An 18,619-nucleotide genomic window follows, 5' to 3' on the forward strand; every position below is an offset into this window, starting at 1 on the left:
ACTTAGGTGCTACTATGTACCCACAACATCCTCAATCAATGGTATGTAGGTTTTATGCCCTAGTACTTAAGCAGTAATTCATGTACATATTCTTATTCCTTCTTCCTTTTATCTGTAAATTACCTTAAATTATCTTAGTAATGCCCAGATCATTTTTTCTAAACAAAGTTTAGTCTATGGCCCTCCACTCCTCAAGAACCTCCACTGGTTACCCATCCACCTTCACATCAAACAGAAACTCCTTACCATCGGCTTTAAAGCACTCAATTAACTCACACCCTCCCACCTTACCACGCTGATTTCCTACTACAGGTTAGGCCCCACACTTCACTCTTCTAGCGCCAACTTGCTCACTGGACGTTTATCTCGCCACCAACTCCTTTCCCTCATCTTCCCTCTAGCCTGAAACTCCCCCTTCATAAATGCCAGACTACCACTCTCCCTACCTTCAAAATATTATTAAGGTCACATCTCCTCCAAGAGGCCTTCCCTCTTTTGCCCAATTCCCTTTCCCTTCTGAATCCCCTGTTCACTTGCATCTGTACCCATTGAGCACTTGATATTCATTCCACCCTCAGCCCCAAAGCATTTTTATCAGCACACAATAAGCATTCAATAAGTACAACTGATGGATTAATAGTTGGCCATAATTTATTCATTTATATTAATGCCTGTCTCCCCTCTAGACTGTAAGCTTCTCGTGGGCAGGGAATGTCTACCAACACTTGGGTTCTCCCAAGCGTGTTCCTTATGGGCAGAGAATGTGTCTGCTAATTCTGTTGTACTCTCCCAAGTGCTTAGTACAGTACTCTGCACATAGTAAGCACTCAGTAAATACCATTGACTGATTGACTACACACAGTAAGTTCTTAATAAGTGCACTTGGAATGCTAGACTGTAAGGTATTTGAGGGCAGGAACCATGTCTACTAATTCTATTATAATCTCCCAAGGGCTTAGTTCAGATCTCTGCACACAGTAGGCACTTAGTAAATTATCTTGAATGATTGATAGTTGGGAGAATGACTCAGGTGGGCTGGAGAGCTAAGGGAGTGTCCAAATCTGAGTCTGTCCCTATCAAGTCATTCTCCTGTCACCATAGTTCCTAGAGTGGACTTTGGGATGAGACAAGAGGTTCATGACTCAATTAACTCCAGTCTGCCCAATGCCACCTGACAAACAATAGTGTTTACACTGAAGACTAGAGTAAAGAAGCAGCGTGGTTCAGTGGAAAGAGCCCGGGCTTTGGAATCAGAGGTCATGGATTCAAATCCTGGCTCCGCCAATTGTCAGCTGTGTGAATTTGGGCAAGTCACTTCAATTCTCTATGCCTCAGCTCCCTCATCTGTAAAATGGGGATTAAGACTAAGAGCCCCCCATGGGACAACCTGATCACCTTCTAACCTCCCCAGTGCTTAGAACAGTGCTTTGCACACAGTAAGCGCTTAATAAATGCCATTTTTAAAAAAAGACTAGCTTTGCCCCATGCATATTCAGGCCAAAAAAATAGATTTCCTTCCACCCCCGAGAACCATGTATCCAAAGAAATCTGCTTGTACTAGGCAGACTGGCCAGTGTGTCCAGCAGAAGAGCAAGGATTAGAAATAAAATTTCTGAGCTTCTGGCCAGAGTTCTGCTCACATGACCATACAGGGCAAAGAGAGTGAAGGTGGGACAGCAGAACAGATTACAATGCATTATTTCCAAACACCTCTGTAATGAAACAGTTGGTGGACTATGTATGTGAACAAGGGAGTGTGTGGAAAAGAGAGGCATGTAAAATGGTTAGGAATTGCATTCATCTGAATCCTCTTTGGGTTGACCAGAACAAGGATGAAAAAGGGTTGAATATGCTTAAAAGACCACAAGTCATGTTCGGTTCACTCTTTCCCTGGAGATCAATGAGTAGCTTGGACTTTTTGCCCTAGGAAATATTCCATGTATAATAATGAGATTCAAGCTGTTAAGCATGAGTTATTGTCTAGAGGCTATATTATCATTAGATTTTTGGATTCATATAATAGAAGGTACAAACGTTAAAGGAAAGAAATCTGAGCATTTCCAAAAATGCCAAATTCAAAAGAATATGGCGTGACCCCGTGGGAATTGATGATAAACTAGAAGGCAGTGAGGGTCGAGTGGGAGAGGTATGGCTTTATTCCATTTCAAAGCTTATCCTGGACCTGGAGCTGGATTATCCCTGGGACATACTGGTGGCACATTTGGCAATCAAACAAGAAGGAAAACCACTAGAATTCTCCTTAGAACAAACCCAAATTAGCCGCTCATCAACAATCTTATCAGTGGTATTTATTGAGTGCTTACCAGGAGCAGAGCACTTGTACTAAGGGCTTGGGAGAGTACAATAAAACAAAATTGGTACACACGTTCATGTGCCTCCCTCCTTTGACATGGCGCCAGATTTCCTTACCAGGAAAGGTGTAAGGTATAAGCTCTAAGATCGGTGAAATCTACCTCCATTTCTTGAAACTTCCACTGTTGGTCTCTTCCAGAAGATCAGAATATTATCTTATCTACTTACAGACCATGTACAGACCAACAATCTGATCCACTGTGAGTTTTGCTGCTGACTATATCCTTTTATCTTCTGCCCAGCTCACTCCCTTGAGCCTTTTTACTACTTTCTCCTCTGGTAATTTCATTCCACTAATTAAAATCCTTGTTTACTGAGAGGAAATCCAGACCATATGGCTGGTAATGTTCACATCCATAGCTTTTTCTCTCCACCTCTGCCCAAGATACTTATAACAGGACCTAAGCATGTACAGAAAATGTATTTAGGTTTATATTTGTTGAGCTTTCAGGATGATTTAGATCCCCAAAATACATTCGCTTTAGATAGATAACAGGATATCTCAGATGAAAGTATCGATTTAGCCTATTTCCAAATAATTAAGGCTAAAGAATGTTTTTGAGACCTAGATTATCGGGATAATTTGTTAGAGAATTCTGTCTTTGGGTGAGAAATGGAGGACCACACAAAGGTATGTTGAGCTACATCATCATGTCCTTAGAAGGAAATGCAGTACATCCGTTAGGCTCATGGACCATTTCTAGACTGTGAGCCCGTTGTTGAGTAGGGATCGTCTCTATATGTTGCCGACTTGTACTTCCCAAGCGCGGAGTACAGTGCTCTGCACACAGTTAGCGCTCATCTACTTGTCTATTTGTCTACTTGTTTTGTTTTGTTGTTTGTCTCCCCCTTCTAGACTGTGAGCCTGTTTTTGGGTAGGGATCGTCTCTATATGTTGCCGACTTGTACTTCCCAAGCGCTTAGTACAGTGCTCTGCACACAGTAAGCGCTCAGTAAATATGGTTGATTGAATGAATGAGTGAATTTGACTCTTAACTGGGCTTGAGAAGAGGGGCTCGTGGATACCATTATCTGTCTAGCTTACTATTCCTGCTTTTGAAAGTTAGGCTGCGTTGCTTTGTAAACCTCTGTAACTTTGCCTCATTTTTAATGCGGTAGCAGTACCACAACACAGCAATTGTTGTAGTGGTCTGTGAAATGTGTTTCTTTTCCTGTACTCCCTAGGGCCAAGCAGAGAAGAATGTATCCATTGTGCCAAAAATTTCCACTTCCATGACTGGAAATGTGTCCCTGCCTGCAGTGAGGGATTTTACCCTGAGGAGATGCCAGGTTTACCTCATAAAGTGTGCAGAAGGTACATTATCCTTTCAAACAATTTTTCTTTGAAATTATGAGATAAACTAGGACTGCAGTTTACAGTGTAGCAATCAAGACACTGGCGTTTTTTGTGTGTGTGTGTGCGTGCGTGCACACACTCAGAATGTATCCATTTGCATGTTAGTAAAGTTTATGCCTATGAGGGTATTTGTACTACTAATACCAGAGAAAATTATTATTTATAAATGAAACACCCTCTCTGCAATGTGGCAGATTTCACAATTTGGATGAGTGCACCAGGGCTATGAGACAAAACTGCTACCACATTAATATAATCACTCATCCTATCCTGCCTGGATTACTGCATCACCCTCCTTGATGACCTCTCACCCTCCTATCTCTTCTCCCAGTCCAGTCCATACTTCGCATTGCTGCCTGGATCATTTTTCTACAAAAACATTCAGGACATGTCACACACCCCCCACCAAAAAACTTCAGTGGTTGCCCATCCACCTCCTTATCAAACAAAAACTCCTCACCATTGGCTTTAAAGCACTCCATCACCTTGCCCCCTCCTACCTCGCTTTGCTTCTCTCCTTCTACAACCCAGACTGCATACTTCACTCCTCTAGTGCTAACTTTTTCACTTCTTCTCACCTTTCTCGCCGCTTTCCTGCTTCTGGCCTGGAATGCCAGATTATTGAAGACACATGTCCTCCAAGAGGCCTTCCCAGACTAAGTTCCAGTTTTCCTCATCTCCCACTTGCTTCTGCATCACCCTGACTTGCTCCCTTTTCTTTTCCCCCCTCTCAGCCCCACAGCACTTATGTACATATCAGTAATTTTATTTCTTTGTATTGATATCTGTCTCCCTGCCCTAGACTGTAAACTCATTATGGGCAGGGAATGTTAGAGTTTATTATTGTAATGTGCTTTCCAAAGTGCCTAGTACAGTGCTGCACACAGTAAGTGCTCAATAAATATGATTGAATGAGTGAATGAATGGTGATTAATTCTTGACACTCTTCTGTCTAAGAGAAGCAGTGAGGCTTAGTGGATAGAGCATGGGCCTGGGAGTGAGAAGGATCTGGGGTCTAGTCCTGCTCTGCCTCATTAATTAATTCAGTCAGTCATATTTATTGAGCACTTACTGGGTGCCGAGCCCTGTACTAAGCTCTGTATTCAACACTGTACTAAGGTCACACATGTCTGTTGTGTGACCTTGGACAAGTCACCTAACTTCTGTGGTCCTCAATTACCTCTTCTGTAAAATGGGGATTAAGAGTGTGAGCCCCAGATGGGACAGGGACTGGGTCCAACCTGATTGCCTTGTATCTGCCTTAGTGCTTAGAACAGTGCTTGGCACATAGCAAGTGCTTATCAAGTACCGTAACTATTAAGAGGCCCAACTCAGTGCTACGGTCCAGAGTTGATGGAAACACCATACTGCTACCAATGAAGGGAGGGCAGGGACTGCCTAGGCAGGCTTAATTAAAATTGAATAGCACATCCCACTTAAAGATCCCAACGAGGGCATTTTAAGAGTTAGGAGCTCCTTAGCCAGACTTCAGTTTATTAATTCATAATCTGCCTTGCTAGATTCTCCAGAGGCTACCTGATTAACACAGTCAATCAATCAATCATATTTATTGAGCGCTTACTGTGAACAGAACACTGTACTAAGCTTTTGGGAGAGTACAGTATAACAGAAACGATTGACATGTTCCCTGCTCACTGCGAGCTTATTGCTTAAAAGGCTATACTGTAACAGTTTGCGGGGCCTTAAAAATCTGGCAGAATACTGGACTTCCCTCTAGACTGTAAGCTCCTTGTGGACTGGGAACTCTGTGTTGTATTCTAATCATAATAATAGTGACTATTATTATTATGGTATTTGTGAAGTGCTTACTATGTGCCAAGCACTGTTCTAAGTGCTGAAGCAGATACAAGGTAATCAGGTTGGACACAGTCCATGTCCCACATGGGGCTCATGGTATTAATCCCCGTTTTACAGAAGAGGTAACTGAGGCCCACAGAAGTTAAGTGACTTGCCCAAGGTCACACAACCGACAAGTGGCAGAGCCGGGATTAGAACCTTTGACCTTCTGACTCCCAAGTTCAACGCTTAGAACAGTGCTTTGCACATAGTAAGTGCTTAATAAATGCCATTATTATTATTATTATTTATCCACTCCACCATGCATTCTCTCAAGTACAGTGCTGTACATATGGTAAGTGCTCAAGGAATACCACTGAATGATTGACTGATAACCCCTTTTCTGCAAAGCAGCCTCATCGAGCAGGATTGCTGCCCAGGAGGTGACTCCAACAGCACTGGGGCAACTGAGGATAAAAGGCACCAGTAGGTTGCAGTGAGATTGAGAGAGCCCAATCAATCAGTTGTATTTCTTAAGTGTTTTACTGTGTAGAGAGCTCTGTACTAAGCACTTGGGAAAGTACCATATAACAGAGTTGGTAGACAGGTCCCCTGCCCACAGTGAGTTTACAGTCTAGAGGGGGAAACAGACATTAATATAAAATCCATCAATAAATAAATTACAGATATGTACATAAGTGCTGTGAGGCTGAGGGAGGGATGAATAAAGGGAGCAAATCCAAGTGCAAGGCCAATGCAGAAGGGAGTGGGAGAAGAGGAAAATGATGGCTTAGAGAAGGCCCCTTGGAGGAGATGTGCTTTCAATAAGGCTTTGAAGGTGGGAAGAGCGATTGTCTATGGGCTATGAAGAGGGTGGGCGTTACAGGCCAGAGGTAAGATGCAGGTGAGAGGTCGGCAGTGAGATAGATGAGATGGAGGAACAGTGAGTAGGTTGGCATTAGAGGAGTGAAATATGCAGGGTTGGGTTGTATTAGGAGAGAAACCAGGTAAGAGAGGAGGGGGCAAGGTGATTGAGTGTTTTAAAGCCAATGGTAAGGAGTTTCTGCTTGATGCAGAAGTGGGGAAGCCCAGCTGCTAGACTGTAAGCTCGTTGTGGACAAGAATGTGTCTACCAACTCTTTTATATTGTGCTCTCCCAAACATTTAGTACAGTGCTCTGCACATAGTAAGCACTCAGTAAATGTGATTGATTAACATTTCGACTTTTAAAAGCGAGTTCTATCCCAGAGCTTCAGCGAATGGGGCCTAAGCTGACTTTTGGTTTGGCCGTACTGAGGAATGTGTCTGTCATTACTCTCTAACACATGCATTATGCCTCTTGTTGTGCTCTACCTAGCTTTAATTCTTCAGTGACTCCCTGACTTTGTTTAGCCCTGAAGTGGCTCTTTGTTGTATCCTAAATGCCACTGCAACCAAGAAACGTTTTAGGCTGATTTATTTTTTTAGGTGCCTATATGGTAAAGCAGACGGTTTTTTTTTTCCTTCTTCCCCTGTGGACTTGTATTTTCCTCAGCCATAACTGGTTTCCCTTTTCTCAATAGACTAGACCTGGCATAGAAGAGGGCTGGTTTGCTTATTTTTGTGTGGTGATTCCCACATTAGCCAGCCTTAGATGGGCCCAGAGAAATTGTCCCCACAGAGGTACTTTCTGGCCACCGCTTCCACCACGAAGCAGCAAAAGTACACCCAGGTGACTGCCTTTGGAAACCACCTTCGGTTCCCCCCAAAAAGATCCAAAAGGCCATGAGAGGACAATGACTCATCTGTGTTTTTATCGCCTTATAAAAGACCTGGTTTTGTGGTGATTATTTTCAGACAAACTTAATGTGGGCATCACCACATATTTAATTTGCTTGAAAGATTAATTTGACCCACTTCAACTTCCATAGCTGAGTCTCGATCTGGCTCCTTAACATTTCTTCGAAACAACCACTTGTTTTTAATCAGCCAGATGGTTCTCATGTAATTAAAGTAAATAACTTAGCCCAGAGAGCATATGAAATTAAATAGTAATAATCTCTTCTATTTATTAAGCACCCGCCATCCCAGAGGAACCTAAATGTTCTAACAAGTCAAGCACAATGATTCAAACTGTACAAAAGTATCACTTCCCCACCTCTGAAATGTCTGCGGTGAAAGATAGCTATCACCTGTATGGCCATGTGGCAGTTGAGCAAATCTTCCCTTTTAATCTAGAGGAATCTATTTCTTAGCCAGTACACTCATTTCTGCCATAATATATGTTTACAGTATATATTTTGGTTAGACTGCATTTAGGAAATTAGGGAGCGATCTTCCAACAACGCGAGCTTGTTTGGGCTCGATGTGCTTTGAGTTATTGAAGAAATTGCTTGTGTACATGTGTGGGGTGTTGGAATGAGTTAGTGTCATGGTACAAGTCTTTCTTATGCAATATTGTGCAAAGACGCAGGCTTTGCGGTATAAGAGAACTGTGAGTTTATAGACAGGCTGCTTGGAGTTTCGAAAGCACTAAGGGTTTCTGGATTCATGAGTCAGGAAAAGAATTGTAATCAAGGGTGTAAATTTTCCATCTCCAATCAATCAGTGATATTTGAGTGCTCACTATGTGCGGAGCACCGTACTAAGCTCTCAAAACAGCCACCTCAATCATTCTGTCAATCAGTGGTATTTATTGAGTGCTTCCTGAGTGCAGAGCACTATACTAAGCGCTTGGGGAGTACAGTAAAACAGAGTTGGTAGACACATTCCCTGCCCATTCTACTATCTTCCTAACAGTGCAGGGATGTTACTGAGGACAGACTCTAGGGAAAGACAGATTTTTAACATCACCTATGCCATTTCTGTTCTTGTCTTGAGCAGAACAGGCTGTGTGCACTTGTTACTTAATGATAGCATTTATTAAGTGCTTACTATATGCAAAGCACTGTTCTAAGCACTGGGGAGGTTACAAGGCAATGAGGTTGTCCCATGGGGGGCTCACAGTCTTAATCCCCATTTTACAGATGAGGCAACTGAGGAGCCTCAGGATGGGAGATCAGAGAGAAGGCTGGTGCAGTAGTCCAGACAGGATGGGATAAGAGCTTGAATTCTTAGAGAAGCAGCACGGAGTAGTGCATAGTGCATGGTTCTGGGATTCATTCATTCAACTGTATTTGTTGAGCGCTTTCTGTGTGCAGAGCACTGTATTAAGAGCTTGGAAACTACAATTCAGCAACAAATAGAGTCAATCAGAAGGTCGTGGGTTCTAATCCCGGCTCCGTTACTTGTCTGCTGTGTGACTTTGGACAAGTCACTTAGCTTCTCTGTGCCTCAATTCCCTCGTCTGTGAAATGGGGATTAAGATTGTGACCCCTATGTGGGACAGGGACTGTGTCCGACCCAATTATCTTGTATCTCCCCCAGCACTTAGAATAGCACCTGGCACATAGAAAGCACTTAAGAAATACCATAATGATTTTTTTTTTATTATTGACTTTTGAAGTAGTTACCTTACTGGAACATCAGCTGATGTTGTTGTACTGTTTATAAAACAGAAGACACATTTTCTCTCCCTTGCACACTTGGCTACTTAAGTCCACTGAGATCTCACTGTGGACTTAGAGCAGCTTGCCCTCCGTGCTAGTACATGGAACAGAACCCCCATACACTGAACTAACTACATATGATAAGTACAGGGGTCCCTAGCAATCTCCCTTAGCTAAATCCAGCTAAAGGTGTCTTACTCGATGAATTTTCAGCTGCTGATTTCAGCGAGCAATACCATGTGCCACAGGCCTGGAACCCATTCTTTTCCAAGAAGGTGTGAAATCTGTCTCTTCTACCAGGTGTGAAGAAAACTGTCTGAGTTGTGAAGGCTCCAGCAAGAACTGTGTCAAATGTAAAGAAGGCTATGCGCAGCTTGGGGGCTCATGTATAACAAACCACACTTGCAGCAATGGTAAGTCAACTTGGAATAATTACCCCCAAAATATCCCTGAGTCCAAACTCCTGGAGTCAAAAGATAATGGAGAGGAAGAAACAATCTGACCCAACCCAAGGAGGCAGTTCTCCCTTCTCAATTTCCCTTCAACTTCTGGTGGGATGGGACCTTCAGAATTCATCGTAAAAAGGAAAAAAGAGGGAGAGTTGACAGCCCCTTGCGTTTTTCTGCTACCCAAAATGGATTTCCTTAGGAATTATCCGGCTGATTTAATTCTAGTCAATGGCAATAAACCACCCTGGATTCCTGAATTTTCTAGACGCTCTGCCAATCCTCCTCATCGGTATTTATTGAGCATCTACTGTATGCTAGGCCTTTGGGAGTCTACCACAGAAGTGAAAGACACAGTTTCTGCCCTAGAGGAGTTTATGGAATAATGGATCATAATATAATCTGATGTCTCTAGGCTTGCCGGTCAGCTGTTCAGATTTCTCTTGGGTTCCTAAACCACTTTCCTGGGGCAGGACATAATGGGAAGGGGAAAGTTGACAACAGCCGGTGGATAAGGAGTTATACTGGAATAGCAGCCTAAAGTAGAGGTTTTTCCTCACACGTACACAGCAGCTGTTCTTAAATCATCTTTAGCCAGGAGGAATTTGACTCAGCCAAGGGAGTCTGGCTTTTCAGCACCTTGTGTGTGAATGAGCTGTTTAGGGTTTTTTTTTTAGTTAATTAATGTATTACATGGCTCTGGTATCCAGTTTTTATTCATTAGTGGTGGCAAGCCAAGATGTCGCACACAGTGATGAAAGTCCTCAGGAGAACTGTTGAGGAGAAGGGTGAGAAAGAGTGTGACCTAGTGAAAAGAGCAAGGAACTAGAAGTTGGGGACCTGGGTTCTAATCCCAGCTCAATCACCTGCCCATTTTGGAACTTTGGGCAAGTCACTGTTCCCTCATCTGTAAAATGGGGATTCAAATACCTGCTCTCCCTTCTACTTAGACTGTGATTCCCATGTAGGACCCTTGTATCTACACTTAGTTCAGTGCTTGGCACATAGTAAGCCCTTAACACATACCACAGTTATTAATAAATGAATTAATCAATTAGTGGTACTTATTGAGCACTTATCGGGTGCAGGGCACTGTATTAAGTGCTTGGGAGAGTAAAATTCAATAGAGTTGGTAGACCCAAACCCCACCCTAAGGGAATTTACAGACCAGGTGGGGAGACAGACATTGAAATAAATTACAGATAGGGAAAATGACAGAGTATAAGAACATATACTTACTGCTTTGGAGCTAGGGGTGGGGTAAATATCAAAGTGCTTAAGAAGTACAGGCCCAAGTGCATAGGTGATGTAGAAGGGATAGCAGGTAGAGGAAACCAGGAAGAGATATGATTTTAGTAGGGCCCTGAAGATCAGGAGAATGGTGGTCTGTCAGATGTGAACGGGGAGGGAGTTCCTGGCAAGACGTGGGCAAGGTACTAAACGCTTGGAAGAATACAATATAACAGAGTTAGTAGACATGTTCCCTGCCCACAGTAAGCTTACAGTCTAGAGGGGGAGACAGATATTAGTATAAATAAAGAAATAAATTCTGGATAAGTACGTAAATGTTGTGGTGATGAGGGAGGGATGAATAAAGGGTACAAATCCGAGTGCAAGGTTGACGCAAAAGGGAGTGGGAGAAGAGGAAATGAGGGCTTAGTTGGGGAAGACCTTAGTGCTCTTCACGCTGGAAGTGCTCAATAAAAACCACTGATTATTATTATCATTATTATCATCATTTTCTAGTGTTTGGGTCACATATCCCTTCTCACTTTTAAGGCCAAAAATAAACTTATCAAAGTAGTTCCCATTCTTAGTGAGCAGCAGTCAGGCAGTTGGGTTTGTGTATTGACTTTTCATTTCAAAGTCTAATTTTTTTATAACCTATTCCGTTTTCTCCTCTGAATTTGGGAACCCCAGCTGATGAGATGTTTTGTGAGATGGTGAAATCAAACAAGCTCTGTGAGAGGAAGCTCTTCATTCAGTTTTGCTGTCGGACATGCCTTCTGACTGGATAGAGAAGAAAAGCCTCTAAATTGAAAAGGCAAAGCATCCCTGCAGTCCAGTCTTGCCAAACCTTGAGGACGAAATCTTTTTCAGCTTTGGGAGAGTTTTCAAGTGGTGCAATTGAGTTAGTAAATTTGACAGGTTTAATCTCAACATAAATTTGCTTCTCCAAGCAATGTGGCTAATGGTGTTAAGCCTAGGTGGAGCGATAGTACTATATGGAGGAAAATGTCCAACGGATACTTTTTTTTATGATGATACTAATTGTCAAACATTGCTCCTGATTTGGGATGGGTGTGTGACCAAACACCTGGCCTTGTTAGTTAGCCAAAACATTTTGACAAGTGAAAGATGGAAGCCCAGAGAATAGAGAATTGTTGCTGAGGACTCGTAGCGGCATCTAAGAATGTGTGTTGTCAGCATCTCTTTAACCAAAGTGGGAAGGGGAGAAGCTTGGAATGAACGATTGCTTTTCTGTTTGTACTATCGTGCGGCAGTGTCACAAATCTACAAAGGACAAAAACAATCAACTACTTTTTTTTTTATTCTGTCCATATAAAATGAAGGATTTGGGGAATTCATCTTCCACATTAGAAACAAAATATTCATGTTGGTGATTTTGTCAGACCACGAATAGTCTATTTTGGGCCATAAATCTGGTGACCACTGGGGATGCAGTGTTCATTTCCATTTAGCAAATATTTACTTATGTTCTAAACCTGCTGTAAATTGTAAATTTAATCCAGAAGCGGGGACAGTAAATGCTTCCTTACTCTGCAAAAGTCTTCATTAAAACAGATGGTAATCCCATATTATTTATACTTTATAGGTTCCTTATCTTAGTTTTTGTGTTTTCATTTTGATTAATGCAATTGGATTAATACCAGCTCACCGACAAAACCACTTCCTGATGATAATGGCAGATTTGGAGGCCACCTCTTCCAAAGACATTCCAATCAGTAAGCCAAGAAAAGCCTGAATTACACAGAGCAGTACTATTAAACAAATAGAAATAGAGTCAATATATTTTTAATAATGTTGCTTGGTGTTTTATGGAATTGTTTTTTAAAAAATTATTTGGCACTGTTTAAGTTATACGGTCAGCTGAATTTTTTTTCCAGAAAGTCTGTTGTAAAGGAGAATGAACATGTTTCTTATCTGTATGTTTTGTGGACCTGTATGACAGACAGATTATTCCTTTAAACGTTCGTTAACATCTTATTTTGTAAACTGCATTTTCTAAGTTTTCCCCATGTTAATTATTTTGAGAAATATTTCATTTTTCTAGTGAAGTGCACAAATCTGCTTCGTCAGCTTCCTATAATGTGGGAATAGCAAGTTTTTTATTTAAACTTAAATTTGCTTTGAACATTATTAAACATTGTTTCTCCCCACTTTGCCCTGCTCAGCTCTTTCTATGCCAACACTTTTGCCTCATTCTTGAGAGTAGGTAAGCACCAATCCTCTGTTCTTGGCACCGCATGGATCAGCTGCCAAATAAAAGGGAAGGGAGACAAATTTCACACCAAATGAATAAAGTCATTCACATCCCCTGATGAATGAGCCTGTACTTCTTTCTAAAGCAATGGTTAGACTTAATGGTTTTAGCTGGAAGTTCAGGCGGGTAACCGAATAGATGGTCTGGTATTTGTTGCTCTGTTCTATTTTACTTCCCATCCATAAAGTTTAGCTCTTCTTTATCTAGCAGACTAATATGATTAAGTTGTGAATCCAATGCCAAGTCATCCAACTCTAGAATGTAACTTGATGCTGGCGGCTGTTTTTCAGGTTCCGTCCAACTGCACCATTACAGGAAATACTCTGAACTTCCAGCAAATGGTGCAACTTGACCGTCAGATTTTGACCCATGGGTTGAGATGTAAGCTCTCAGTTTATTGAATGGTTCCATAGCATTGATCTGAGCAGTAATTGGATTTCTCTCTCCATTCTGCTGGAAAATCATGCTCAAAGACATCTGGGTTTCAGAGTAGACATGTGGCAGGACAACGGAAGAATAATTCAGACCAGGGAGACGGCAGGGGAAAGAGTCGGCTTTGCCTTTACCAGCCAGTCCATCACAGGAAATCTATCTGAACTGCAGATCTCATGGGTTGAACTCGAGCCACAGTGCCTCTCAATAATACGGTCTTGTTTGGGTTGGTATAGCACCTTCCAAGAGCCTCAAACCATTTTTTGGAAATTAATTATTAACTTCAGATTAGCTATAAATCCCTTAATAAAAGGTGGAGAGTAGAGCTATCAACCCAGCAGCCTCGAGTGAACAGCAACGTGTGATGTGCATTAACTCAAAAACATACATGAGTGATTCAACAATGGGTTCTTCAGTACTTTTCGTTTTGGGAAGTTGGAGTGGAAATAATTTGAAGTAATAAATAGAGGGATAGGAGCTATCTTATGGACACAGAAATGGATTGAAAATCTCTGAGGAAATGCTTCATGATTTTTTTAATGGTATCTGATTGGCACATAATGGCTTACTATGTGCCAGGCACTGTACTAAATGCTGGGGTACATACAGCAAATTGGGTTGGATGCGATGTCCCACATGCGGCTCACAGTCTTAATCCCTATTTTACAGATGAGGTAACTGAGGCCCGGAGAAGTGAAGTGACTTGTCCACGGTCGCAGAACAGACAAATGGCAGAGCTGGGATTATTAATTATTATATAATAATAATGGTATTTGTTAAGCACTTACTATGAGCCAGGCACTATACTAAACGCTGGGGTAGATACAAGTTAATCAGGTTAGAAACAGTCCCTATCCCACGTTTGACTCACGGTCTCAATCCCCATTTTACAGATGAGGGAATTGAGGCCCAGAGAAGTGAAGTGACTTGCCCAAGGTCGCACAGCAGACAAGTAGTGGAGCCAGGATTAGAACCCAGCTCCTCCTGACTCCCAGGCTCATAGGCCACACTGCTTAAAACTTGGTGTAATGCTATCTGGAAGGTGAGCTCTATGTGGGACCAGACTATATCTGAAGTGCTTGGTGCATTGAAAGTGCTTATTCATTCATTCAATCATATTTATTGAGCGCTTACTGTGTGCAGAGCACTGTACTAAGCGCTTGGGAAGTACACATAGTATAATATTACTGCTACTACTAAGCACATTGTCCTGTCACTTGGGTACCTCTGCTTGTGTGCCCAGATGCATCCCGTCACCATTGTCCCCATATAGCATGTTCTGCGCTCCTATAGTGCGTGTGGCTGTTTTGGATGCCGTTCAGAAGCTAAAAGAAAATTAAAGCGATCTCGGACCTCCGGGAATTTGTAATGTAAATACGGTATGAAACAACAGGTGATACGGACACGTCGTGGTTTTTTAAAAGCTTTCACGTCATGGTTTTTTAAAAGCTTTCACTGTTTCGTTTTTTCCTTGTCCGGCATACTGAAAGGAGAGAGGAAAGGAACAGGGAAATGGGTGGTGGCTGCCAGGGTTGACGTGTTGTTAATAAAGTGGGAAGGAGAAGTGTGCTGGAATTGGAGGATCTGGGGGATTAGGGAAGAGAAGCGGGCGGTGTGGTGAGAGGGAGGAGAGAGAAATTGCCTCACTAAGGGCAAGGCCCTAACAAGCTGAGAACACTCCATCACCTCCCTAAGGATCACTTCAGCCTGAAGTGAAGCAGCAGCGTAGGCTCCGCCAATTGTCAGCTGTGTGACTTGGGGCAAGTCACTTCTCTGTGCCTCAGTTACCTCACCTGTAAAATGGGGATTAAGTCTGTGAGCCCCACGTGGGACAACCTGATCACCTTGTATCCCCCCCCAGCGTTAATAATAGTGCTTTGCACATAGTAAGCGCTTAACAAATACCATAGTTATTATTATTATTATTCAGCGAGGGTGGTAGTTAAGACTCCCAGAAGGAAGAACAGTGGGTGGGGCTCAAAGATGAGCTCTGATCAGCTTGCTAGTTCCAAGATCAGCTAAATCAATCTGGCCAAAGTTGGTCTCACCTCCCTCACATTTCCATTATCTTAATCCCTTTGTCCTTCTTTTCAATCAACTGAATAATAATAATAATGGTATTTGTTAAGCGCTTACTATGTGCAAAGCACTGTTCTAAGCACTGGAGGGATACAAGGTGATCAGGTTGTCCCACGTGGGGCTCACAGTCTTAATCCCCATTTTACAGATGAGGTAACTGAGGCACAGAGAAGTTGTGACCTGCCCAAAGTCACGTAGCTGACAATTGGCGGAGATGGGATTTGAACCCATGGCCTCTGACTCCAAAGCCCGTGCTCTTTCCACTGAGCCACGCTGCTTCTCTGCTGAAGCCCAGACAGGCCCCGGTTGCCTTGTTTCCAGGACTTAGCTCCATATTTGGACCGAGGTAAAGTATTTTGATCCTCACAGGACTCTACTGGGGATCTAGGAAAGTGAAATCATTCCTTCATTCAATTGTATTTATTGTTACATAAATAATTGAATATATAAATTATTGAGTTTAATTATTTACTATTCTATTTTGTTAGTGATGTGCATATAGTTTTAATTCTATTTGTTCTGACTATTTTGACACCTGTCTACATGTTTTGTTTTCTGAGCCCGTTGTTGGGTAGGGACCGTCTCTATATGTCGCCGACTTGTACTTCCCAAGTGCTTAGTACAGTGCTGTGCACACAGTAAGCGCTCAATAAATACGATTGAATGAATGAATGGAGTGCTTACTGTGTGCTGAGCGCTGTACTAAGCACTTGGGAGAGTACAATACAATAAGCGGACACATTTCCTGCCTACCACAAGCTATCAAAATTCCTCATGCTGCAATCACTAAAGCAATCATATGCTTTTTTTTCCATGGTATTTAAGTGCTTACTGTGTGTCAAGCACTCTGCTCGAGACAAGTTAATTAGGTTGGATGAAGTCTCTGTCCAGCATGGGGTACTTAGAGTAAGTCAGGAGGGAGAACTGAGGCACAAAGTTAAGTGACTTGCCCAAGGTCACACAGCAAGTATTTGGCAGAGTCAGGTTTGGAAAGCAAGGTCCTCTGACCCCCAAGCCTGTGCTCTTTCCACTAGGCCATCCTGCTTCTCACCGCTTTGCTGTGTGACCGTGGGCCAGTCATTCAACTTCCCTGTGCCGCAGTTTCCGCATCTGTAAAATGGGGATTCGATTCTACCCCCTCCTACTTAGACCGTGAGCCCTATATGGATCAGGGTTCCCATATGTGTCCAATCTGATAATCTTGTATCTACTTCAGTGCTCACTACGGTGCTTGGCACATAGCACTTCAGTACCATAATTATTATTATTTTGTGTGTTACAGAGCATAGGGCAGATAGGGGAAATAAAAAGCTTAGTTTGGGAATAAAAGGTTTGGAAGGGATGTATTTTAGGAGGGTTTTGAAGCTGGAGAGACTGGTGTAATGTCAGTTATGAAAGGGAACAAGGGGTCTGTGATGGGACAGATGAGATTGAGGTAGGGAGAGGTGGTGTTAGAGGAATGGAGAATGCAGGTTAGGTTGGGGACTTCTTAAAAATGACAACTTATCTTCATCCTTATAGCGAAGAGGTAAATTTTCAGCCAATTCAGTTTATCAAACAGACGATGAATACTGGTTGCAAGCAGAAATTTCCTTTTTATATTCTGTGGAGAAAGGAAAAAAAAATTCCACCTTCAGATTTTTGTGGTTCTTGCTGTGGGGGTAGACTGTAAACTCACTGTGGACAGGGAAGGTGTCTATTTTATTTTGTTAGTATGTTTGGTTTTGTTCTCTGTCTCCCCCTTTTAGACTGTGAGCCCACTGTTGGGTAGGGACTGTCTCTATATGTTGCCAAATTGTGCTCCCCAAGCGCTTAGTACAGTGCTCTGCACACAGTAAGCGCTCAATAAATACAGTTGACGATGATGATGATGATGATGATACCCTTAGAGAAGCGGCGTGGCTCAGTGGAAAGAGCTCGAGCTTGGGAGTCAGAGGTCATGGGTTCCAATCCCAGCCCTGACGATTGTCAGCTGTGTGACCTTGGGCAAGTCACTTAACTTCTCTGGGCCTCAGGTCCCTCATCTGTAAAATGGGGATTAATACTGTGAGCCCTGCATGGGACAATCTGATCACCTTGTATCCTCCCCAGCGCTTAGAACAGTACTTTGCACATAGTAAGCATTTGACAAATGCCATCATTATTCTTATTATTATTACCCACTGTCCTCGGTGCTTGGTACTGTGCTCTGCACACATTAAGCGCTCAATAAATACCGTTGATTGAGGGGGGCAGAGGGGAGGAGTTTGTCTTGGCCGGTGCATATTTTAAATGTTCATAACCTGATGTAAGGACTCCATCCTGTGGTGTTCTGTGGAACTCTTGGTAAGCCTTTAATTTTGTAAAAATACACAATCATCCCCAGACACTCATTACTGAAACTTTCCCATTGCTGATACTCCCCTACTTCTCATCCCTTCAAGGCCCTACTGAGAGCTCACCTCCTCCAGGAAGCCTTCCCAGACTGAGCCCCTTCCTTCCTCTCCCCCTCGTCCCCCTCTCCATCCCCCCCATCTTACCTCCTTCCCTTCCCCACAGCACCTGTATATATATATGTTTGTACATATTTATTACTCTATTTATTTTACTTGTACATATCTATTCTGTGTATTTTATTTTGTTAGTATGTTTGGTTTTGTTCTCTGTCTCCCCCTTTTAGACTGTGAGCCCACTGTTGGGTAGGGACTGTCTCTATATGTTGCCAATTTGTACTTCCCAAGCGCTTAGTACAGTGCTCTGCACACAGTAAGCTCTCAATAAATACGATTGATGATGATGATGAGATTACCTCTGTGTACCTTGATTTCAATCAATCAACCAGTTAATGGTATTTACTGAGCATTTACTGTCTGCAGAGAAGCTCTTGGGGAACTACATTAAAATAGAGTAGGTAAATAATCATAATACTTATGGTATTTGTTAAGCACTTACTATGTCCCAGACACTGATTCCATGATCCTAAGAATGAAGATTGAGTCCTGCAGTCTTCACTAACAGCAACTCTCCCCTGTCCGGTAGCCGATAAATAATAATGATGGTATTTGTTAAGCGCTCACTATGGGCAAAACACTGTTCTAGGCATGGAGGGAATACAAGGTGATCA

The 18,619-nt window shown here is 42.5% G+C and overlaps 1 protein-coding gene across 1 annotated transcript in view; it reads left to right on the top strand.

Annotated features, from left to right (window-relative positions):
• The window catches only part of PCSK6 (proprotein convertase subtilisin/kexin type 6), a 164,670-nt gene extending 151,769 nt beyond the window's left edge, over positions 1-12,901 (top strand). Inside the window, exons 20-22 of the mRNA XM_038747349.1 lie at positions 3,559-3,688; positions 9,355-9,467; positions 11,421-12,901. Coding sequence (XP_038603277.1) covers positions 3,559-3,688; positions 9,355-9,467; positions 11,421-11,518 — 341 coding nt within the window. The 3' untranslated portion in view covers positions 11,519-12,901. The remainder of the gene's footprint in view (positions 1-3,558; positions 3,689-9,354; positions 9,468-11,420) is intronic.
• The last annotated feature ends 5,718 nt before the right edge of the window (positions 12,902-18,619 follow it).

Source organism: Tachyglossus aculeatus, chromosome 5 (assembly GCF_015852505.1).
Source record: "Tachyglossus aculeatus isolate mTacAcu1 chromosome 5, mTacAcu1.pri, whole genome shotgun sequence".
Classification (NCBI taxonomy): domain Eukaryota; kingdom Metazoa; phylum Chordata; class Mammalia; order Monotremata; family Tachyglossidae; genus Tachyglossus; species Tachyglossus aculeatus.